The following is a 22,909-nucleotide window of genomic DNA, read 5'->3' on the forward strand; positions in this document are numbered from 1 at the left end:
TGTTAGGTGTGGCCATGAAATTACTGATCAATGCGATGTGAGCAGAAGCCAGTATATGTTTTTCCTCACTCTCTTCTGCCACAGCAAACTATGAAGGTGCATAGCAAGAAGATGGCATCATCATCAGATGGCGGAGTCTCTGACAGCCTAGATCGCTGAATGACCACAGTGAGCAAGACTCCCCTTTCTCTCTACACTCATGCTGGAACTATAACATGAACAAGAAATACATCTTTATTTTAAGCCAGTAAAATCTGGGGTTGTTTGCACCTGCTGTGTTACCTACTTAATCCTGACTGACATAGGAAGGACGTAGGGCTTCAATTGTTGGTAGTGCTACACGTGTCCAGCTCCTGGGAGTGGTATTGGTAACAGCAGTGGTTTCCTAGTGGTCACAATACTGAGTGCCTACCACAGAAATGCCATAGAGCTTGTAAAGTTGGCAGCCAAATTGAACTCTTGGTGCTTGTTATTTGGAATGGCAGTGGTGTGGTTCCCTCATCAGGTTGTGTGGTATGGTTTGGGTGTTGTTCCTAGAAACTTAGGCTCAAGTCCATTTCCCCAGCTCTCCTAACAATTCTGAGCTAAACAACATATTTTAACAAATCCCTTTTATGCTTCAATTATCCAGAGTGGATTCTATTATTTGTGAAAAGGAAGTCTGACTAATAAAATTACTACATTTAATAAATCTCATGTTCCATCAATTATAAAAGGCAAGTTATTTTATGAACTACTAAGAAAAATGAGGCTAAAAACTATTATATGCCATTAATTGAAAGACATGTTCTGATTTCAGAGTTGTTTAAACTAGGGGAAAAAAATGTGTTTTAAGATCAATGAAATATGTTATTAGCAAAAGGAATTCTCCCCCAGATGAAACTGATAGACAGCTCATTATGGTTTCAAAAGAACTGTATCATCTGGGAGGAGAAATAAAACCACATCCAATCCTCATAAATGCAGAGATCTGTGATTGCTCAATCCCTGTACAATCCCTAAGACACCACCAGGAAGTATAGTACTAATCAGTATAGTGCCCCACAAAGAAATCCTCTGAGAACACTGGATAAGGGATCTGTGCAAAACCTTGCGGCAGCCAGATTGACTGCCAAAGGAACTCACTAGCCAAAGAAGTATGCCAACAGACAGATGCCATGAGATCTACTGGTTCAATCATTTTCATCGTTATTCTGGCCAAAAACATATAGATGATGCTTGGAATTAATGACCATTGTACAGTACTTTCTTTTTACTCCATTTTATTCTCTATTTCTTCCATCTCTAAATATTAGGAGGTTTGGGGTCCTTTTTTGGGGGAAGGGGAGTGACTTAAAGGTAGTTCAAAGGCAGTTTAAACAAAAGTAATGGAATTATTAGAAGCCACGTTCACAACTTATAGCAACCTGAGCAGAGCATAAAGGGACATTACCCAGAGAATCTATATTTGAAGAACAGTGGTCCTATGAGATGACCTCCAGAAGCAGTAGCTAGATGTGTCACTGAGCTGCCCTCCATTGGAGAGAAGGTGAACTTACTGGTATATATTTGTGGAATGGTTGGATTATGTAGGTGAGGGCATTTCTGGAATCATATATATAGGAAAACATATGTGTTGGGCAAAAAGGGTGGACTACAGTGAACACCTGTCATTCTGCTTTTTCAGGATCTCTCTTCTCCTGGAAACTCTCTCCCCCCTACCAATGTCCACGGGGGTCATTTGATCCTCATCCATCCCTTGGCCACAGCTGATTGGTCCCGAGTTAAACATCTAATTAAGCTGAGCCAATCAGATTACTTCCTGAGGAATTTGCAAACTGCAACCTGAAAAAGGAGCCAGTGCGTGGTTGGATACCTAGACAATAAGATTTAAACTTTGGGATTGTTTGAAGTCAAGTTTTTCACCATGCAGACCAGAAGAGCATTGGAAATCAGTGTGTGTGTGGGGGGGGGGGCTCGGGGGTAGGGATTACAAGGACTGGAGGTGGAGGCAAGGGAGGGAAATGGAGACAGGCAGAAAGTAATAGAGATGTCAAGTGGAGAGAAAACATAATGGCTTTTGAGTCTATTAGTTCCAGTTGATCCTGAGGAATCCGTTTTTAGGTTTAAGTATCTGATTATAAATGTATCTTTTTGCTTAAACCAGTTCTTACTCTTCCTGGGAGAGCTCATCCACTTTTGTGGTTTGACTACTACCCTTTGCTGTTAACTCACAAAATATTATCTTCAGCCTGGACCTCTCTCCTGAACCCCAGACCTGTTTATCCAACTGTCAATTGGATATCTTAACTTGGGTGTTCAACTGGTACCTCAAATTCAACATATCTAAAACTGAACTCATCTTCCGCCTTGTCCCAGGCCCTTGCTGAAGCTCACTCCTTCTCATGTGTTCCCTATCTCAGTAAATTGCATCCCAATATCCCTAGTCACTAACCTGGGAGTTATCCCAGATTTTCTTTTCCTCTTACCCCCATATCCTATAGGTCTAGGTCTCTAAGTCTTGCCAGTTGTAATATCCTCAATGCTCTGTCCTGTTCTCTCCTCTCTTACTCCTCTACACCATTTCAGAGGCTTGTCGTCACTCAGTGCCTTCGCTCTCAAATGCCTTCAATCCGTCCTTCCACCTAGCTGCCTAAATAATCCTTCTAATTTCTGGATATGAACACATTACTCCTCTGCTCAAAATTCTTCAGTGGCTCCCCACTGTTTTCAGGATAAAATTTGAATTCCTGCAGCTGGGTCACAAATTCATTCACATTATACTCAGATGTGCAATGATATAAGTCGTCTCTGTTTCCTAGAACTGATTTGATCTTGTTCACAATGCCCCCACCCTGCTGGGTAACACAGGCAGGGGCAACTAAAATTAATCCACTCTGGTACACTCGGTAGGGTTCAAAAGTTTATTTTAGACAGTCTCTAAGTAACTCAGTAGGTTTGGATGATTCTTTCAGTTTGTTTTACCCGCTCCTTTCTCATTTTCAAGATACCATTTGGATTTACAGGGACCTCATATGAATTTCATGGCACTGGGGGAAGGGATCCCTTAGCCAAGTGGTCCTTGGGGTTGTGTCAGTTGGCATTTGCTGAGATGTGGTTGGTCTGGTATAAGTGAATTACAACACTAAGAGGTAGCTATTACTATAACCATTTTACAGATGAGGAAGCTGAGGCTAAGAGAGGTTAATGACTTGCCCAAAGTCACAAAGTTAGGTAAGTGGCAGAACCAGGAATCAAAGCCACCCTGATTCTGGTAGGCACTTGGATCAGTATCTGGAATTCTGCAGATAAGTTAAGGCTGGATTTGGGAGCATTGTCTTCATGGTGTAACTGCAGGGATGTGCTCCTCCATGGAGAACATGTAGAATGGGGCAAGAAGAGGGTCCAGTTCAGAACATGGAGGAATCACTGGCATGTGAGGTAGGGTAGGAAGGTCTACCTGACCAAGCTGATCTTCCTCTTAGGAGAGCTTTTAGGATGGAGAGAGTCAGGAGCTTCTAGAATGTAGGGTCATGCCTGGTCCTATTCCAGTCAGGGCTGAGCCACCCCTCAGGACATTCTTCTTTGCTCCAGGCTACCTCACAGCAGAGCAAAGCACAGACCTAGACCAATATTGGGTGGGAACTCAGTAAATGTTTCCAAAGAACTTGTGTTGGCAGAGCTGCTCACACCTCCTGGGGCCAGGGAATGTGGAGCCAACTATAGATCCTCTGTAGTGGGGATGCAGAGTCAACACCCAGGTGGGAGTGAAAGTGAGGGAGTATAAGGGGCTTTCAAGACAAGAAGGTTCCATCTCTTCCCAGATGTGGGGACGCAGAGGCTTCTTCCGGATGACAGGGACAGAGACCTCTCCCAGATATGGAGGGGTGGCCTCCTCGGATATGGGGGTACAGAGGCTTTGGCTTTTCTCAGATGTTGGGTGTGCAGATCTTCCAGGTGTGGAAGGTGTGAGAAATCCCTACAAGTAGGGGGCCTCCCTCCCGCCCTCTTCTCCTTGTGGAAGGATTAAGACCGAATACCCCCTTCAGACCTCCTCCCGCTCCAGCCCCCGCCCCCTCCTCCTGCACAAGGGGCGGTCCAATCCTCAACCCAGCGTACGACCAATGGCACGGGAGCTTGGAGCGGTCAGCCAATTGAATGACGGCAGCGGCGTAGGCATGGCTCCGCCCCTCACACACCGCCGGCTGCCGGTCTCCCAGGAGGCGGGGTTCTTCGCTGTTTTTGCTGCTCGCCGAGCCTGGCCGAGCCCGGCCGAGCCCAGCCGAGCCCAGCCGAACGCAGCCGAGCCTACGCCCGGGCCGCCGCTGCCGCTGGCCGAGCGGCGCCGAGCGAGCGAACGAGCGGTCGGGACCGCGGAGGAGGCACCGCCCCAGGGGGAGGAGGTGCCGGCTCGCCGCAGACCGCCAGCGGCAGAGGCCGCCCCGGTCGCGCCGCGGCGGGAGCGGCCGGCAAAGGCTGCGCGGCCGGGGGGAGGGTCGGGGGGAGGGGACGTCGCCCCTGCCCGCAGGCTCCCGAGCCTCTGTCGGCGCCCAGCATCCCACTGCCGGCACCCTCCCGCGGGCGCGCACCGGGCTCAACTCAGGTAAGGGGGCCCTACCCCCACAGGCACGGGGACTGGGAACCAGAGACCCAGAGACGATGATAAAGAGACAGACCCACACAGAGGTACAGTCGCCGGGCAGCAAGACAGACACAAAGAGACACACAAAAGAGACGCAGAGAACGACAGAGACCCCACGGAGAAGGGGCGCGAGAGACGTCCACGGGGACAGAGGGACACACAGCCATGAAGAAAGACAGAGGGAGAAACACTACAGACCCATACACACACAGACAGGGAGTAAGACACAGAGACTGATACAGAGATATACAAAGAGACAGACTGGTAGAGAGAGACACACAAAAGATACTCAGACACTCAGAGATGGGGACACACACAGAGACAGCTACACAAACATAGAGGTGGGGATACAGAGGCAGAGGCACACGTCCAAGAAAGCGAATGGAGAGACAGAATAAGAGACAAACAGACACACCTGACCTGGAGAGATAGTCCCACAGAGGGAGGCTCACGTAGGTACGTACATAGCCTTGGATACACAGACTCACACATGCCTGCCAGGGCTTCCACAAAGTTCCCTCTGTGTGAGCTGGCGCCTCTGGAGGTCTCCTGGGCTGGCTGGCTGGCTGGAGTCCTGAGAGGGGGGTGGTGTCCAGGCCACACTGAATGAAGCTGGTCACAATCCCCATCCTCCAAGGCCTTGGGCTAGCTTGGTCCTACCCCCTCACAGTGCTTTTGAGGGCTGGAGCTCGGTGGGCAGGGCTACGCCATGCCCACCTGTGCTAAGGAGAATGAGATACAGGCTGCCTGCTTCAGCTTCCCCACTATGGCTATGTGTCTATAGCCCACTCCAGGTACCCAGAGCCAGGCCTGAGTATGGGAATATTGGCTCTGTGGAGTATTTGGGCCTGTTGGGACCCCAAGTCCTCTGCTAGGGAGGCCAGAGATGTGGGAGGGGCTCTCCTCTACTCTTCTCCCCCTAGGCCTCACCCCATCCCTTCACTTCACCCTTTCTTTTACTCTGTACCCTCCTTCCCCACAGGCTCAGGACTACAGGTGGATATCTCCATTGCCCAGGAATCATTGAGTGTGTGGACAGGACAGCCTCCTTGGAAGGCCAGCTATATCAGAGTCCCACCTCGGCATGGGCCTTGCCATTGAGACAGCCTCGCTGTCAACCCTGCTGTCTGTGCTGGTCTGAGGGTGCTGCCCGTCATGGGGGCAGCCATCTCCCAGGGGGCTCTTATCGCCATCGTCTGCAATGGCCTTGTAGGCTTCTTGCTGCTGCTGCTCTGGGTCATTCTCTGCTGGGCCTGCCATTCCCGCTCTGCCGACATCGACTCGCTCTCCGAATCCAGTCCCAACTCCAGCCCTGGCCCCTGTCCTGAGAAGGCACCCCCACCCCAGAAACCCAGCCATGAAGGCAGCTACCTGCTGCAGCCCTGAAGTCCCCTGGCCTAGTGTGAAGTCTGGGACCTAAGTCCACTCCACCCAGAGCCTGGAATCAGGATCTCAGTGTCCAGCCAGCCTGGGGTCCGGAACTCAAGAGTCCAGCCTGTCTGGAGCTGAACCTAGCAGACCACATTCTAGCCAGCCTGGCTCCAAAAGGGGCTCTGGTGGCCCTAGATTGACAGGCCTGGGGTGGGGGTTTGTGTGTTGGTGCTAGGGCCAGGGCCATCTGGACTCTGCTCTATCCCAAGGGCCAGAGGCTGGGTCCACCCTCCCCTAGGCTGAGTGCCTGTAGGCCCTCGGTTGGGGAAGCAAACTGGAATCCATGGCAATAATGGGAGGGTGTCCAGCCTGGGCCCCTCCTCTGGTCCTCCCACTGTTTGCTGGATAATAAACTGAACTATGGCTCTATCCTGAGATTTTTTCTTCTTTCTGAGGGCACTGCGGTAGCAAAATTAAAGGTGGAGGTGGACTTCCAGACACAGGTTTATTTGTGCAAAGTAGGAGTGGGTAATGGTGGTTGAGGGCCAAGTGCTGGGACAAGGTGCTGGGACCAGGGCTGAAGAAGAGTGATAAGGGCAGGTGTTGGGACCTGATCAGGAGAGGGGTCACATACTAGGTGCTAAGGCTAGGCGTGAGTACCAGGTTCAGGGGCTACAAGTACTGGGTTAAGAAATGGGACAGGACTGAGGACAGGCCTTCAGATCTTGGGTTTCACTTCCCTCACCAGGTTCAGTAGTTTGTCCAATTTTGCGATCTCCACAGCTGGACCCTTCTGTACTTCCTGTCCCTTCTTCTCCTGGAGAGAAGGGAAGTACACGTGGGGGGAAAATGGTGAGGAATGGGCCACCTCTGCCTGGGTCCCAGCACTACTCTGCCCAGCCAACGCCAGCTGTGCCCGGCCCGCCCTCCCCTGCCCATTAGATTCTAGATCTCTGCCTCCTCCCACCCCCACATGTATCCTTCCCCAAATCAGGTTAGGTGACAGAAGGGTCCAGCTGAGGCTTGCAAGAAGCATCCAGCTCTGGCTCTGAACCTTAGATTGACATAGGGTCTTGATGCTGGGAGGAGTGGAGGAAGGTATCCACCTACTCACCCTTGGAGGAACTAGCCTTTCAAGCCAGAGGGAGCTGTAGCCCTGGGGAGAGGTGGGTCCTCTGACTGTTGGGACCACCCTTCCCATGGGAAGGTCCCTGACTGAGTTCTAATGAGCTAAGGGTTGTGTGTTTGCAGAGGGAGAGGGGTATTGGCAAAGCCATAGGTGCCCTCACCTAGTACTCTAACCTAATATTTTCAGGCCAGGTTAGGAGCAGGGTGACATTTGGGGCCAGGCCTGCTGTGTCAGACATACTCAGGGTGGGAGAGGATGTTGGGAGACTCGAGGGCAGATGAGCTATCCCATGTGATTGTAGATGTCCTTGGCTGGGACAGCCCCTCAGAAGAGCAGATCTGAGTTTATGACCCCTCACCCCCTCCTACAGGGGGTTCCACTCTAATGCTTTAAGTAAGCTGGGCCCTGAGAAAGAGTTGGGCACTGGGGTGTGTGTCATTCACAGGCCCTGAGAGATCCTTGGCAGACTAGCACCAGTCCCATCTCCCTTCTCTCCAGGAAGTGGGGTGTGGGCTAGGCTGGGGCAACTGCCATTTCCTGCCTTCCCTCTGCTCCCGAACCCCGGCCCTCTCAGCCACCTGTGCCCACTGCTCACTGGCACCTGCCCCAGCCTTGCCTGTGGAGAGGCCAGCCTGGATCTGGCCTGGGCTGCGATGTGGGAGAGAGTGCAGGGCCAGTCGCCCCCTTCCTGGCCCCAACTTGGCTGCTGACACCATGTGGAGCTCAGATTTCCTCCTGGTGTGATCCTTGCACCTGTTCCCAAATCTGTCTCCCCTCCTCTTGGGGCCCAGTGTCTTTGCCATTACTCAGCTCACCTCTATACTCTTAAAGCAGAGGACAAAGATATCTTTTCTTCTCCCCACTCTCCCTCCCCAATTAAGCTCATGTTCTCTTCTTGGCCTCACCCCATCCCCTGGGAGGTAGGGGACCTGGCTTTTAGTTCCAGCTTTGTCATTAACCCCCTATATGGCTTTAGGCAAGTCCCTTGCCTTTCTGAGCTTCTGTTTCCCATCTAGACAGTAGTTAGGAAAGGACAGTCCTGGATCTTTGACAAGCTGGGCTCTAACACTAATCATGGGATGCTTCCTGGGTGGGCAGTTGGACCTGTGTGACCAAGTCCTCTTAGGAAGCGCAGGGAGGCTGCCGCCCCAGGAGAAGGGCCAGGAGGGAAGCTCAGGAGACTTCATTTGCACCAATCACTTGGCTGGTGATAGGGTCAGATGGCAATTTCACAGGAACCTCTAATCTATCCAAGTATCAGTTCCCAGCTGTCACCTGCTCAGGTCTTCTGGTTCCAAGGTACCCATGTCCTCAGGTCTTCAGAGACATAGGTCACCAGATACACAGAGCCCAGCTCTCCCAGCCATGATTGACCCTTGCTGAGAGTTGGCACTGACTATGGGAGACCCTGTTTCCCTGGGTCAGAGTGGGCAGGGCAGGCCCCAGCCCAGATCTACCACCCTCACAACGTGATTGATGGCTGTACCTTTACCCCAGGGGGTGACCATCATCCCTCCCACAGGGCTGTCCAGCTGTGCCAGCTCAAGCCTGGGTCTCTCTCCTCACTAAATTAAGAGCAGATTTTATCTGTTCCACAAATTGTGCTGCCTCCTTCCCCCTCCTTAAGGCCAACTAGCTGGGCTCAGCAAAGAGCTTCAGACCACACCCGACCACTGCACCCCACCCCACCCCACCCCCAGCCCCAGCCCACAGCAGCCTCTGGACCACAGCTGCAGGCGCTTAGCAGCCTTCTGAATATTTATAGCCAAGTCCAACCCGCCCCCCCCCCCCCCCCAGCTGGCTACAATTACAGGCCTGGCCAAACTTCCAGCCCCTGCCTCCCTGGCCATGGGAGGGAATAGATCAGGCCCACACCAGGGGGATGGTGCAGTGGCCCCTGCTTTGGTAGGGGTGCAAAGGGGCAGGTATCAGTAGTTGAAAGGGATAGGCCCTTGCTCTTGCCTCAAACTGCAGTAAATGCCTCAGATTGCAACTATGAGGTACAGTCATCAGGGCAATTTGGCCCAGTCCTGGCCCTGTCTGATCCTGGCCCAGGATTAGGCAGAAAGCAAATTCCATTTCCTCTCTTAGCACCCAAGTGGGCAGGGCTGGGCTCTGGGCTCCTGTGCTCCTGAGTTTTAAGTTGGGCTCTTGGGCTCTGGACTCTTAAGGTCTGGGTTAAGTCTGAATCGGGACTCTGGATCTAGACTTGGAGGTCATGGCTCTGGGCTTCACTCTGTGACCTGTATTTGGGGCTCTTGGGCTCTGGGCAGGGTCTCCAGATCATTCAAGATCCCAGAAAGGAACCTGAGTTCAAAAGGAGGACCACCTGGATGTGACCTACTTACCCTCCTCACGGATCATTTCCTTCTTCCTTGTGTGGACCCGTAGCTCCCAGCTCAGGGACCATTGGAGCCCTATGTAAGCCTAACCAGTGAAGCAGTGACGGAGCCTCAAGCCCTCTGCCTGGGTGACCTGGTGTACACCAAGCCAATGGTGCCCACGTGCTTCCCCCGGGCTTCAGACCCATATAGTTACCTGCGACCGGCTAGTTCCACCTTGGCTTCCACAGGTAACTCAGAGTCAGCATGTCCATTCTGATTTCATTGTCTCCCCACAAACCTGCTTCTCCTATGCTCCTCATTTGGGCTATGACACCACCCTTTCTCAGGGTCTCCCAAGCCACAAACCTGGGGTCCACCCTCTGGCTCTTCTCTTTCTCCCATCCCCCAGCACCCTAGAGAAGATTTCTTGCAGCGGTCCAAATTCCTCAAGTGTACCTTTGGCATCTTTCGCAAGTTGGGTGAGAGTTTGAGGCAGATGACATGCCCACGGTCGTCGCCCACGATGATGATGGGGTGGATGGGATTGAACTGCACGTGGGTGATCTTGTTCTTCTTTTTGGCCACTACGGGCTGGTTGCAGATGGCCTCGTACTTGTTGATGGACAAGTCAAATACGTGGGTCTGTGGAGAGGCGGGTGTTAGCACACTCAGGGCTAATGAGGACCTTGTCCCTCACCTCAGAGGAACCAGCCCTGGGCTTTCTGGGGAAACAGGACAGAAGCCGAGCACTCTAGATCTGGAGGCAGTGGGAAAGGGAATTTGTGTCTCTTCTTGTTTTTCCTGTGGTTGAGGAAATGAAAATAAAAAGTTTAGGAGAAAATTTAAGTCTATGCAGAATTAACAGTAATAGCAGCACCATTTATTGAGCACGTACTATGTACTAGACTGGGCAAGCATGTTACACGGTTGTTTCACCTAATTATAATCCTCACAGCACTCTACAAGGTAGGTTCCATTATTATCTCCATTTTATAGATGAGAAGATAGAGGCTCTTAAGGCTAACTTGCTAGTAAGTAGCATAGCCAGGGTTTATACCAATTAATATATGTAAGGTATTGTGGGGACAGAGTCCCAGAGAGCAGTTTCCAGGTTCGGCCTCATGTGGAAAGGTGCTGGCTCAGGTAGTAGATGGTCAACAGCTGTGACTAGTTGGCCATCAGCTGTTATCGGTCAGCATTGGCCACTAATATAACTGCTGTGGCTAAGCTAGCAAGCGCGGATTATGGGTTGCGAATTTCAGAGAGGCAGATTGCAGTTAGCAAGTGAGGTTGGTTGGCAGAGACAAGTGGACGACGGATTGCGGACAGTGCGGCTCCTGCTTCCTGTATCTCCAACCCAGCCGCCAGCGAGAATATAGTGATATGACTCCCCCATCTGTAGCTCCGTGGGTGTTCCTTTTAGCCTCACCAGGTCCTGCGTTCTTATGTGGGGAGCGGGGCCAGAGACCCTGCATGACACTCTGCATGACAGGTATTCAGATAGCGCTTGTCATATAAGTGTGCAACCAATGTTTGCTCTTATTTTTACCACACCCTAAGTGCAAACCATTAGCAACTCTTGCCTGGACAACTGTGGCAGTATCCTAACTGGTTTGCCTGCTTCCACTCTTGCCCTTCTATAATCTATTCTCCACGCAGCAGCCAGACTTACCTTTTAAAAATCTAAAATCCTCCAATAGGCTCCCTCGGCACTATACATAAAATCCAGTTTCTAACTCTAGATTCTCTATTTTCATGCTCCCAGACCCTTTGCTTACTAGACCCCAGCCACACTTGCCTACCTGTTCCTTAACCCCCTCAAGCTCATTCTCACCTCAGGGCGGCACTAGCTGTTCCTGTGTGTGGAATACTCACCCCTCCCCCATCTTCACATGGCTGGCTCTTTCTTGTGATTGTCATTCAGTTCTCAGCTTGAATGTCACCTCTTCAAGGAAGCTGTTCCTGACCACTCTATCTAAGAGGCCACCCAGGCCTTCTCTTTTACATCATTCTCTTTCTTGTTAAATACAACAGCTTTATTGAGATATAATTCACTAAGGTATACAATTCTCGGTTTTCAGTATCTTCAGTTATGCAACCATCACCACAACCAATTTTAGACCATTTTCATCATCCCCAAAAGAACCCTTGTACCTATTAGCAGTCATTCCCCATGTTCTCCCAACGCACTTGGTCCTAGGCAACCACAAATCTACTTTCTGTCTCTAAAGATTTGCCCATTTAGAAAAATATAAATAGAATCACATAATGTGTGGTCTTTTGTGATCGGATTCTTACACTAAGCATGTTTTCAAAGTTCATCCACGTTGTGGCATATATCAGTCCTTCATTCCTTGTTATTGCTGAATAATAATCCTTTTGGAGAGACTACAGTTTATCCATTCATCAGTTGCTGGGCACTTGGGCTGTATCACTTCTTGGCCATTAGGAATAAGGCTGCTACAAAGAGTTGTGTGCACGCATCATCCTCTTTTAATCTCTGTCTAGCACTAACACTACAGGAATTGTGTTGTTGCTTTTTGTCTCTTTCCCTTCAGTAGGAGATAAGCTCCGTGAGAGCAGGGACCTGAATTACCAGGCCCCGGCTTGGGGCTGGGTGCCATAGGTGGCCCTGAGTAAACATCTGTTCAGCAAATAGACGACGAACTTTAGCGTGATTCTTTAATCACTATATTCTTTACTTGGGTAGGTGCTTCTCTGTTTATATCATAGTCCATAAGGAAAATGGGTTCGCACCTAAGAATTGTCTTACAAAATGTGTTTTGCTGAGCTTTCACCAATTCTCAGTGTTGAACAGACCCCTCCCATTTCCTCTTCTCAGACTCAACTTGCACATGTTCAGGGATGAGGACTTCACCACGTTTTAGACACTATTTCAATCGCAGATAAAGTCTGACTCCTGAGTTTTTCCTTACGTCAAGCTGGTGCCGGCCACCCTGTAGCTCCCACCTCAGGGGTCTCAGAGAAGGTAACTGCTCCTCGGTAGTGTCTCATCTCCCAGGGTGCTCTCTCTTTCAAGATGAACAGCCCCCAAAAGGCATCCGTGAGGCCTCATGGGATGAACAGTTGCTCTATTGACAGGTCCCTGAGTGGCCTGGCCCCTGAAAATACACAGTCCTTATATCCCATCTTCCCCCACCTGACCTGGGCACACAGTGGGCTCTCCATGAGGGACACCTTGAAATACCTCATTCTAGCTCCGGTAGTGGCTCAGCACGGTCAGGAAGGAGGCACTCACCTTCCCGTCGGTGGTGACTGCTGCAAACACAGTAGAAGAGTATGGTGCCCAGGCCACATCACCCACGGCTGAATTTAGGTCATAGATGAACATTGGGGTCCTGCAGTGGTGGAGGGGTGGAAAGTTCATGACACAGGGCTGACAGTACCAGTGCCCACAGGCTCCAGCCCATGGGGGGGCCTGAGGGAGGGCAGGGCCAGGGGCAGGCCCCTCACTTGATGGTGTGGTCCCAGATCTTCACTGTCCAGTCGGAGCTGCAGGACATGAAGACCTTGGTGTGGTATGGGTTCCAGGACACAGCATCCACTGCCATGTTGTGGGCATCATAGGTGTCGAGGAATTGGCTGGAGTAGGATTTAGAGCACTGGGGTGGGGGTGGGGAGGGATGGGGTCAGGAGTGACACAGGTCCTCAGCCACCACTTCCGTGGGGGCCCTGGAGGATCAGAACCTGAGACTCCTCTTCTGTCCTAACCCTCATCACTGTCACAGCTGAGCTGGGGCCAAGCTGCTGGCAGCTCTTCTCACCCACAACACACCCAGAGAGAAAGGAGAGGTTTAAGAGGCTGCAGTTTGGGCTGGGCAGGGGAGACTTCCTGGAGGGTCAGGGAAGGTGCTATAGTCTGCCCAGGGCATTCCAAGCCAGGCGGAAAAGGCCTTTTCTCTCTGAGCCAAGGCACAGTAGGTCTGGGGGTCCTGGGTGAGGTGTGGCCTAGACTATGTCCAGGCCAAGGCCTGTGGACAGACAGAGCCCTGGGCCCACCTGCAGCCCACAGACAGAATCCTAGCAACAGTGATAAACCTCCCACTTTACCCAGGTAAGAGCAGGTGCAGAGTCAGGAGCAAATTACAATCTCACAATTTTCCCATTTAGTTTTTTGCCCTGACCAGCATGCCCCTGCCCCCCTAACACCAAGAGAAGTGTGACTCTTGGTGACCCTCTCCTGGGCCACCATTGGGAGTGTTGAAGAGGGGGTGGGGACCTCTTTGCATTCAGACCAGCTCTGGCTGGGCCTCAGGGGCTCCAGGGAGGGTGCCTGTAATTAACATTCCTAAGAAAAGCTTTCAGTAGAGCTATTTCTGGATGGATGGAGAAGATCAAGGTGTTCACCCACTAACACAGAGACCTTGCAGAAACGCCATAAAGTTCTATCTTGCCGATGGCATGCACCAGATATTCAGAAATAAATTGTCCTGTTTCCTAACCTTCAAAGTGTAGCTCAAGTTCAGATCTACTCCAGGAAATCTTCCCAGAATGTTCCAACTCTCCCAACCTCCACTCCCACATCTACCCCGTCCACCACTAAGAAGGGAGGGAGCACCCAGAAGGAAAGATGCTGGGCTGGGCTAAAGCCACCCTCTAGATTCTTCGTCCCCTTTCTTGCAGTCAGCCCCTCTTCCTGCTACTCAATCAGCTCAAGAAATACATTCTCTTGCACTAAGAAGCCTTCTACAACTGATGAGCACTAAGATCTGTCAGAATAAGGTTTGCTGAGAACAACACGCTTGCAGGGTACTCAGGTCTAAGCCGCCCCATAAGGAGCTGGCACAGCGGCCGCGCTGCCTCACCTTGTAGATTTTTCCCTCCTCTGTGCCCACTAGGAACATGTAGTCGATCTCTTTGTGGAAGTCAAAGGCAGTACCACAGCCTTGGGAGAAGAAGGAGCAGCCTTAGCTGGGTTCTGGGCAGGAGGCTTCCCGCACCTCCCCTCCACAGCAGGCCCCTGGGACAGCGTGAGCCCAGCCCCTGTGAGGGCTGGGGCCAGCCAGGCAAACAGAAACCAGCCCTCTGGCCTGCTGCTTGTCCCAGGCAGTTGGGACTCTGCAAAGGGCCGGGGCTTCTTTGGAATGGGGCCTGGGTAAACAAGGCAGGATTGAGTTAAACAGGGTCGGAGTAAACAGGGACGGGGTCTACAAACAGGGACGTGGTCTGTGCAAACAGGAATATAGTCTGCATAAACAGGGTAGGAATTGAGTAAACAGGGACAGGATCTGGGTAAACAGGGCCCGATCTGCATAAACAGGGTTTGATCTACATAACAGCACCTGATCTGCATAAACAGGAACAGGGTCTGCAAACAGGGATGGGACCTGCATAAACAGGGAGGGCCCGCAGACAGCCAAGGGCTGGGCAGAGAAGACCAGGCTTTCCCATTTCCTCCCATCCTGGCGCTAGTACAAGAGGAGGACGGAGTGCCAGTACTGGGGAGGACTGTCATCACTGACCCTCACGGGGCCTGAGTGCGGGGGCCAGGCCCGGAGGCGACTGAGCTGGGGCTCCTACCCACTGTGTGTAGCTGTAGGCCCTCTAGACCTTCCATGGTGCTGCCCTCCACCTTCAGCTTGATGACATCTGTGTGAACCAGCTCGCTCTGCAGTCACAGGGATGGGGAGGGCACATGGACTGGTCTGGACCAGCAGGGTTGGGGGGGGTCCCTTTTCCATTCAGCTCCCCCCATTCCCCATCCACCCCTGTATGACCCTTTCTGGGAAATAGGCACCTTCACAAGTGTCCAAGACACGATCCTGCCATCAGATGACACAGAGAAGAAGTTAAGGTTGTTGTCCATATCATCCTTTTGCCACTTGACCTGGAACATCCCAAACTGTGAGCGCTGAGACCCTGCTAGGGTGTTGAGTTAGGACTGTGAGCTGAGCAGGGCTCCCTCAAGAGCCCATCTGAGGTTCAGAAGCAAGTTCTGGGAGCCCATTTCTCAGAGTCCCAGTGGCTTACCCTCCCTCCTTCCTTCCCCCCCACCTTCCATCCATCTCTGTCTCTCTCGTCCCTCTCACCCTGGTCATTCTCGGGCAACAGTTCCAAGCCAGGGCGCTGCCCTAATCCACTGGCTTGGCAGTGGAGGTGCCCAATTCCTCCTTGGGTTGGGTTCAACCTCCTTATACAGACAGGGCCTGGAAAGGACAGGGCCCATCAACCAGTTTCCTCATTTATAAAACAGGAACCACAATAGCACAGGTTTGTTGTAAGGAATAAATGAGATAATGAATGTTCTGCCCTTAGGTCAGAACACTGCATATATCAAGTGTTCAGTAAATGGTAGCTAATGTCATCATTATCACCGCCATCCTAGGAAGTGGGGTGCCACGGTTCTGCAGGGAGCTTTTCCCTGTTTGCCTCCTCCCCCAGTTCTTCCTCCAGGCTTGCCTTTCTATAGTCAGTCTTGCCTCTGTTCCCACCTTTCACTTTACCACTAGCTTTTGCTCCCAGAATCCATCTCCCAAATCTCAGATTAGAGGTGCTTTTCTTTATTGCAAATTGAGGTTAATAGTCATGCCCCACCCGTCGTCTCAGGGCTGGAAGCAAACATATGGGAAAGTGTTTTGGAGACAGAGTTGTTGTCTTATGAAGATGACAGGCTTGAGGCTCATATTTCTGTTGCCAGATGTGGAGGCTGGGCCAAGCCATGTCCCAGAGAGCTGGGGAGGGACTGGGTGTCTAGAGCTTTCCATCTTCCTGCTCCCTCCAGACCTCCCATGCTGGGACTACTGTCCACGCCCCCACCCCCCATGCCGAGGCCCAGTGAGAGAGGACAGGAACCCAGTGGTACTGCCTGTAACCACAGCTGTCACTATGGCTGTTGAGGGGTATCGAGGAGGTGGGGGAGGAAGAAGGGGCTGCTCCTCCCCAATCACCACCCAGGCCTGGTGGATCAGAGCTGCAGGAGGGCAGCCAAGTCCTGCCTGGGCCTGTCTGGACCACTGGCTCTTCTGTGCTTACACTGGTGGGCTTAGAACACCACAGAGCCTGTGAAGTCAGACTGACCCTGATGCTGAGACCACGTCCTTTCCTGTGTAAAGGCAGTTCCTTTAAAGGGAGAGGGGAAGAGTGTCAAAGGCCAGGCTGTAAGAGGCACGAGGGAGTTGCAAAGGGAAGTATTCAAAGAGCGGCCACCAGCACGCATGCAAATTGTATTTCATACCCCACCTTGCAGCCTGATGCCCAATAGGGGGTGCTGTGTGCATTTGCCAGTGAGTGTGTACATGTGTAAGTCTGTGCAAGTCACACACATGCTCCTGGGGTGGAGGTGGGAGGGTAGGAATAAAGTGTGGGGAGGTGCAGGTAGTAAATGGATGAATGCCCAGGAAGCAGGTGGTAGGAAGGAGGTAGAGGCTGCTTAACGGACTCCTTCCGCCTTATCTGATTAGGGCAGACCCACTTGACCCCAGTGTCTGCTCAGTCATCTTTCTTGCCACCTTCCCCAGTGTTACACAGAACACACACACACACACCCAGCGGAGTAGGGTGTAGCTGGTTGAGGCTTACAGTGGGGCCAGAACAGGGCTGGGCTACTCAGGCCGGCTCCCTGGGGAAGGAGGCTATGCCATGAGACAGGAACCCAGTCCCCTTTAAAAGACAGTTCTCTCTCCCTGGCTCCAAAACCTTCCATGGCTCCCTGCTGCCAATAGAACAAAGTCTGTCTGCCCCAGCCTGGCATCTGAGATCCAAAACACCCTCGTTGGTCGCCCTGAGACACAGTCCCTTTGAGAAGGACCTAGACTCTGACGTCTCTTATGTCTGATTCACCAGCCTGGCTCTCCTTCAAGCTCCAGGCTCATACGGCCAACTGCCTGGTAGGACACCTCCTCTGGCTTCTTGTATTAACTTCTCGCCAAACCTTCTCCTCTTCTGCATTTCCCACTTCTGGGGATGCCCTACTGGGCGCTCCAAACCACAGACCAATTCTTTCCTTTTCCCATGTCAAATCAGTTGTTTCCTTCTATTGATTGTACTGCCTCAACAGCTCTGAACCCTATCTTCTCATTTCTCTCTCCACGGCTCCCGCCCTAGCTCAGGCTTCAAGATTTCTCATGCTGCAGCCGGAGGAAATCTCCAAGACACAAACACAACTGAGTCAGTCCTCTGCCCCAAACCCTCGCGTAGCTGGGCAGTAATTTTCGAACTACGCTGGGGGAGAATCTTAGGACCCTTAGGAAAGTACCTCAGGGGACAGGGGGAGTAATAACAAGGGACCCTCAAACAAGTAGGACCCTGATCCACTGTCATCTTAACCTACTGGGCTTTAGTATGAACACTTCATTTGAAAACACCAACCTATAAAGTTGAAGCTTCCTACTTGCTGGAGAAGCGCACGCACGACTGGGTGCTTGTGCTTGTGTCAGGTCCAGCTCCCTCTCCCTGTCTCTCACACTGTGCTCCAAATGATGTGCTGTTTCCCAGCAGGCATCCTGCTTGATGCCCCTGTGTCACTGCACCTGTGACCCCTTTGTATCCTTCTTCATCTAATACTGTCTCATCCCTCACAGTTCAGCTCAGGTGTTGCTTCCTCTAGAAAGAACTCCCTGCCCCCCATCCTAGACACTTGGAGCGCCCCTCCTCACTGCCCTCATGAGCCCTCTGTAGCCCGTGGCATCTTGCCCTGTCCTGCTCAGCCTGTGGCTGTGGTTATCTCCCCACTGGGAACTCCAGAGACCAGGCCCTTAAGCATCCTGAGCTCTCAGAGGAGCAAACAGGGAAGAGTTACTGGATGGATGATTAGATGGATGAATGATGAAGGGGGGGTGGGAAATGAGAGGGAAAGAGGAAACAGGAAGTGAGTAAATGAGTGAGAGACAGGCAGGCCTCTCCCATGTCCCAAGCCATGATTTCAGCCAAGAACTCTGAGTCTTCAGTTTTGCAAAGGCAGTAGCCCTGTTCTCCTGACAGGATGTTGGGAGAGCAAAAGGCCACCCCATGTGCAGATGGATTCTAGTCTCTCTGGCACCCGCCCAGCGAGAGGGAAAATGTGTTCTGCATGCCCCATTTCTATTTGATTTAGAGAACACAGCAGAACGAGAGAAAGGTGGTTGACCGAGTCCCCTCACCCTCTCCTGGGCTTGAGGAGGGTGGTCAGACCAATCAGAGATGCTCCTTGCTTGGCCCTGGACTGAGAGCAGGGGCAGGGCTGATGCTGGTTCAGGCCTGTCAAAGAGGCTCCTTTGTCCTCTCCCTGGGCTTTAAAATCCCTGCAGACATCTTTCCCATGTCTGGAGACCTCCATGTACCTGGAGGCAATGAACTGAAAGGTGGGTTTTCCAGTGGAGAGAAACTCCTGAGGCTGCAAGCTCTGGCCTCTGCTTTGGTAGAGAATATCTGGGAGGGTGTTTAGTGGAAGGGGTGCCTCTCTCCCTCTGCCCTAGCTCTGGGTAAAGGATGAAGCTGACAGCACCATGTCCCCTGTGCCTGGACAGTCCTCCTGCTCAGGGAGCTGAGAGCCAGTACCTGGGGCAGATGTCCACATGACTCAGGGAGCTTAGGGCGAGAAGAGGAAGGGGTGCAGAGCCTGACTGCATCCTGTGTCGGGGCAGGGGGCAGAAAAAGACGAGAAGACAGAGTCCCCACACTGCCTCATGAGCCCAGAGGTAGAAATCCATCCTTAGATTCTCCCAGACCTGCCCATAGGGTCAGAGTACACAGCCTCAGAAGGAGGGGGAACTTTGGAACGCAGTGAGGAAGGGCCTGCAAAGCCAGAGCTAAGAGACCCGTTGAGACTGAAACCATGAAGTCCACTCCCAGTGCAAAAAGATGTGAGACGGGGTGCAATCTAGCCCTGATGTCCAGGTAATGGTCCCATTCTATGTCGGTCTGGAGAAGAGGGATGCTATAGAGAAGCCTCAGGGTCAGACCTCCCCCACCAGGTCTTACAGTCCCACCTAGCGGGCAGACAGCTGGCAGCACCCACCCATCTGGAGGTCCCCCCAAATCTAGCCCAGATGACAGAGGAGAGCCCTATGCAGAGTTGAGGAAGCTCACAGACGGGGAACTGGAGCCCTTGACATACTCAGCAAAGGCCTGTCAGGCCCTGGAGGCGTCCAGCCACTGGCTCTGAGTCACTAGTCACCACACCTGAGAGCTCCTTAGCAGACAGATGGTACCTTCTGAGGGGGCAGCATACCCAGCTCTTACTGCACCTTCGTACCTCCTGATTCTCACCTTCCGCCCTTCTCTGCCCCGTCTTACACCCAGCTCCTTGGCCTCTAACCTGATCTCTGTCACCCTCATCCTCTTCCTGGTGGTCCCTCCTCCCCAAAGTCCCTTCTCCAGAGACTCCCAGGCCCACCCCCTACTCATGCCTACCCCATCTCCCCTCCTGGTGTGAGGCTGACCTGCCACACAGGATCCGTGTGCTTCCCAGACTTGGCTGAGCTGCGGAAGGCAGGCTGGAAGTGGGGCTTCTTGAGGTTGTAAATGGCCACGTTGCCGTCGTAATGGCCCACCGCCACCAGGTAGGGGTGGTCCACGTGTATGTCGAGACACATGATGCCACTATCGCTGCTGAAGATGTACTCGGGGAAGCTGGGGTTCTTCATGCTGTAGAGCAGCAGCACGCCCCGGCTCTGCTTCATGAAATCATCTGCCGTGGGGAAGAGGGGCCGCTGCGGCTGGAGCATGCAGCCGCCCTGCTGGTAAGCCCCCACGGCCCTGCCCCACCTGACGGACAGGCCCTGCCCTGCTCTGCTTCTGCTAGACAGTGTGGGCTTCATCTTCTCTGGCTGTGAAATGGGATCCTGAGACCCAGCCCACCCCCTGTCAGGGTTCATGGGAGGATCCAACAATCAGCAAAGGTGACCAGGCTTATCTGCGGGACTGACTGTCATTCTTCTTATTCTCCCTAAGGTACAGCAATGGGGGATGCAGGCTAAAGGAGTCGCTAAGTGCAGAATATGTGTGGGCTTGGGAGGGAGCAGTATCCTCAGAGGGGTTCCCATGCCCCACCCAGGGGCAGGTTGCTATCCTTAGATGCCTGCAGCATGCCTGTGTGCCTCCCAGCCCCCCAGCCAAGGACAGGAGGTCAGTTTGGACTAACATGGAATCATCTATATGAGTCCCAAACTGACTACCTCTGGGCATCTTCCCATAACCTCTGGCCTCTCAGTCCCCAGTTGCAGCCTGAGCCCTAGCTCTAGGCAAGCTCCCAGGATCAAGAAGTCCCAGGCCAGCCAGTCAGACTTCCGTAGGCCACTGTGCCATCCTCCTGGCCTGGGCACAGCTTTTGGTGATTAACAATGGATCCTTGGCAGAGGTACTCCTCTCTGCTTGCCCCACGTCAAGGGAGTGCTTCCCACTCCTTCATTCTCTGCATACTTGGTGCCAGTCCTGATAATGAATCCAGTCACGAAACAGAATCCAGTCCCAACCCTCAAGTCCAGCTCTCCTGCCACCAGCCCAGGACCCTTCCCAAGCTCAGAGGAGCCAGACCTGCAGAGGTGGAAGGCTAGAACAGCCTCCCATCTTGGGGGCCCTATGGTAAGGCAGCCTTTTAGCTAAGATGAGGGCCTTCCCCCTGTTCCCCCACCTCCCACACACACATAGTGGTCAGGAAGGAAAATGCTTCTACTCTTGAGAAAGTAAGGAGCTGGGGGCCTTCCAGATCCCCTTGAACCAAGTTGGCTCACCCTGTGCCTGGCAATATCTCAAAGCCTTGAGGTGGGAGTGGGAAGGAGAGCTGGCAGCATCTTAGCCGTGGGGCTCCAGGGCGAGCCCTGACTTTCCAAGGGAGAGATCTGCAGGTGGCTGAGGGGAGTCTCTTTCCCACCCAGATCATGAAGGGCTTGAACTAGGCAGTGTGACAGTCACTGGGAGCTCCTTTTTCACCATGCAAATCCTGAGCACCTGATCTGGGCCTCCCTCTGGGCTGTACCCTGGCAGGGACAGAGACACTCCACTCGAGAGCGGGGTTTGCCCTCAACAGCCCCTAGTGTGATGAGAAAGCCAGACCCTGCAGCGGGATGAGGCAAGCGCTTGCTGGGGGACCACAGGGTGATGACGCCCTTGAAGTCTAACTTGTCCTTGATGCTGGGCAAGGCTGACAGACGGTGAGTGGGTGGGCACGCAGGTGGGTGACCGAGGACTCAGGTGCTCTCCTGACTGCACCTACTTGCTCTGACTGTGGCACAGGACCTAGCCCCTTGAGGGACAGCAGTGATGACCTACTTGCTCTAGACAAACTTCAAGCACCCCCTTCATGAACAGCGAAGCCAAGAAAGGAGGATCGGAAACCCTAGGCTGGCTTATTGACTCTATAGTGAGGATATCTCTGACCCACTCACACAACCAATGGGATTAAAAGCTGGACTTAATGACCCCCTCATTTTACAGATGGGTAAACTGAGGTTAGAAGGGAGAAATGGTGTGCGCAGGTGCACTAGACCCATCACATGGTATTTGCCACATGCAATATCCTGTTTATAGCTGAACTTACCCTGCTCAGGAAAACGACACTAATCTGGTCTTTACACGGAGGTGGAGAAAGGAGGGAGAGGAGGCACCATACCGCCTCTGGTTACTGGCAAAGCCAACCCAATCCCTCCAGAATCTGGATTAGAGAACGTGTAAGGGACAGGGCAGTCAAGCATGGTAAGAGGAAACTTCTGGCGGAGAGAAGCGTAGATTTCGTGAGAGAGGGACACACAGCCACCAATCACAGTGAGGCTTCCGTTCCCAGGCTACATTCTTGCTGACAGTAAGCCTCCCTGTCTTAACCTGGCTCTCGTGGTCTGTTACTTGCAACCCAATGAGCCCTCCTGTGATAAAGACGACAGCTTCTAATCATGGCTAGACTATGTGTTTTGTGAATTCCAATTCAGGGCTCTAGCTGCCAAACTACACTGGGAAAGCAGAGAAAACCCATTTAACTGGGGCTTCCTCTCCATTCCTTATTTTATAATATTCTCATCCTGACTCCTATGAAACCTCACTATTTTGCTCTCCCAGTATGCCCAGTGTGACATCCCAGCTCAAACTTCCAACTGTCCCAGCATGATATCATCAGCTTGTCTTCCCAAAATCCTAAAAGGACATCACTATTCAGACCCCCAATGGTCCCCCTGGGGTATCACCAAGCAGGCCACCAGCAGTCCTGTTACATTGTTTCCCGGCCCTCTAACATTCCCAGTGTGACGTCACCAGCCAGTCACTACCAGTCCCACTATAACAGTGGCATCAAGGTCACCTACAGGGCTTCAGTTTCCAGTGAGGGTTAGAATAACGTCAGGCTCAAGCCTGTTGAGCCTGGGGCCTTGGGCCCTGGGGTACTTTGTCCTGAATCCCACAAACTCTGTGGCTCCAGGGACTGAGATGGGAGCCCCCAACAGACTCTAAGAGGGGACAGGGCTGCTGGCCTGGCCTTAGCTCCCCTACTCCACTTTGTACTTTTGCCCTTCTCCAGGAAGCCTTCCAGACCATTCAGCC

At 52.5% G+C, this 22,909-nt stretch overlaps 2 protein-coding genes across 6 annotated transcripts in view; one reads left to right on the forward strand and one right to left on the reverse strand.

Annotated features, from left to right (window-relative positions):
* The first annotated feature begins 4,220 nt into the window (after positions 1–4,220).
* Positions 4,221–6,421, forward strand: ENHO (energy homeostasis associated). The gene is made up of 2 exons (XM_019734606.3): positions 4,221–4,582; positions 5,604–6,421. The coding sequence occupies exon 2, from the start codon at positions 5,777–5,779 to the stop codon at positions 6,005–6,007; it is 231 nt and encodes a 76-aa protein (XP_019590165.1). The 5' UTR covers positions 4,221–4,582; positions 5,604–5,776; the 3' UTR covers positions 6,008–6,421.
* Positions 6,422–6,478: 57 nt separating this feature from the next.
* DNAI1 (dynein axonemal intermediate chain 1) overlaps positions 6,479–22,909 on the reverse strand; it is a 56,155-nt gene continuing 39,724 nt past the window's right edge. The window contains exons 13-20 of one of the 5 annotated variants that reach the window (XM_019734484.3): positions 19,825–20,072; positions 15,204–15,293; positions 14,987–15,074; positions 14,272–14,351; positions 12,920–13,068; positions 12,705–12,804; positions 9,902–10,087; positions 6,479–6,809 (exon numbers count right to left, since the gene is read on the reverse strand). In XM_019734484.3, coding sequence (XP_019590043.2) covers positions 6,711–6,809; positions 9,902–10,087; positions 12,705–12,804; positions 12,920–13,068; positions 14,272–14,351; positions 14,987–15,074; positions 15,204–15,293; positions 19,825–20,072 — 1,040 coding nt within the window. In that variant the 3' untranslated portion in view covers positions 6,479–6,710. The other 4 variants (XR_002137602.3, XR_012495830.2, XM_019734501.3 and 1 more) reach the window with 4 other exon arrangements.

The sequence above is a fragment of the Rhinolophus sinicus genome, chromosome 16, assembly GCF_057876585.1.
Source record: "Rhinolophus sinicus isolate RSI-liver-muscle chromosome 16, RSI-T2T, whole genome shotgun sequence".
Lineage (NCBI taxonomy): Eukaryota > Metazoa > Chordata > Mammalia > Chiroptera > Rhinolophidae > Rhinolophus > Rhinolophus sinicus.

Excerpts from the sequence above, each read along its gene's own strand:
- ENHO (XM_019734606.3), top strand. The coding sequence starts at position 5,777 with ATGGGGGCAGCCATCTCCCAGGGGGCTCTTATCGCCATCGTCTGCAAT.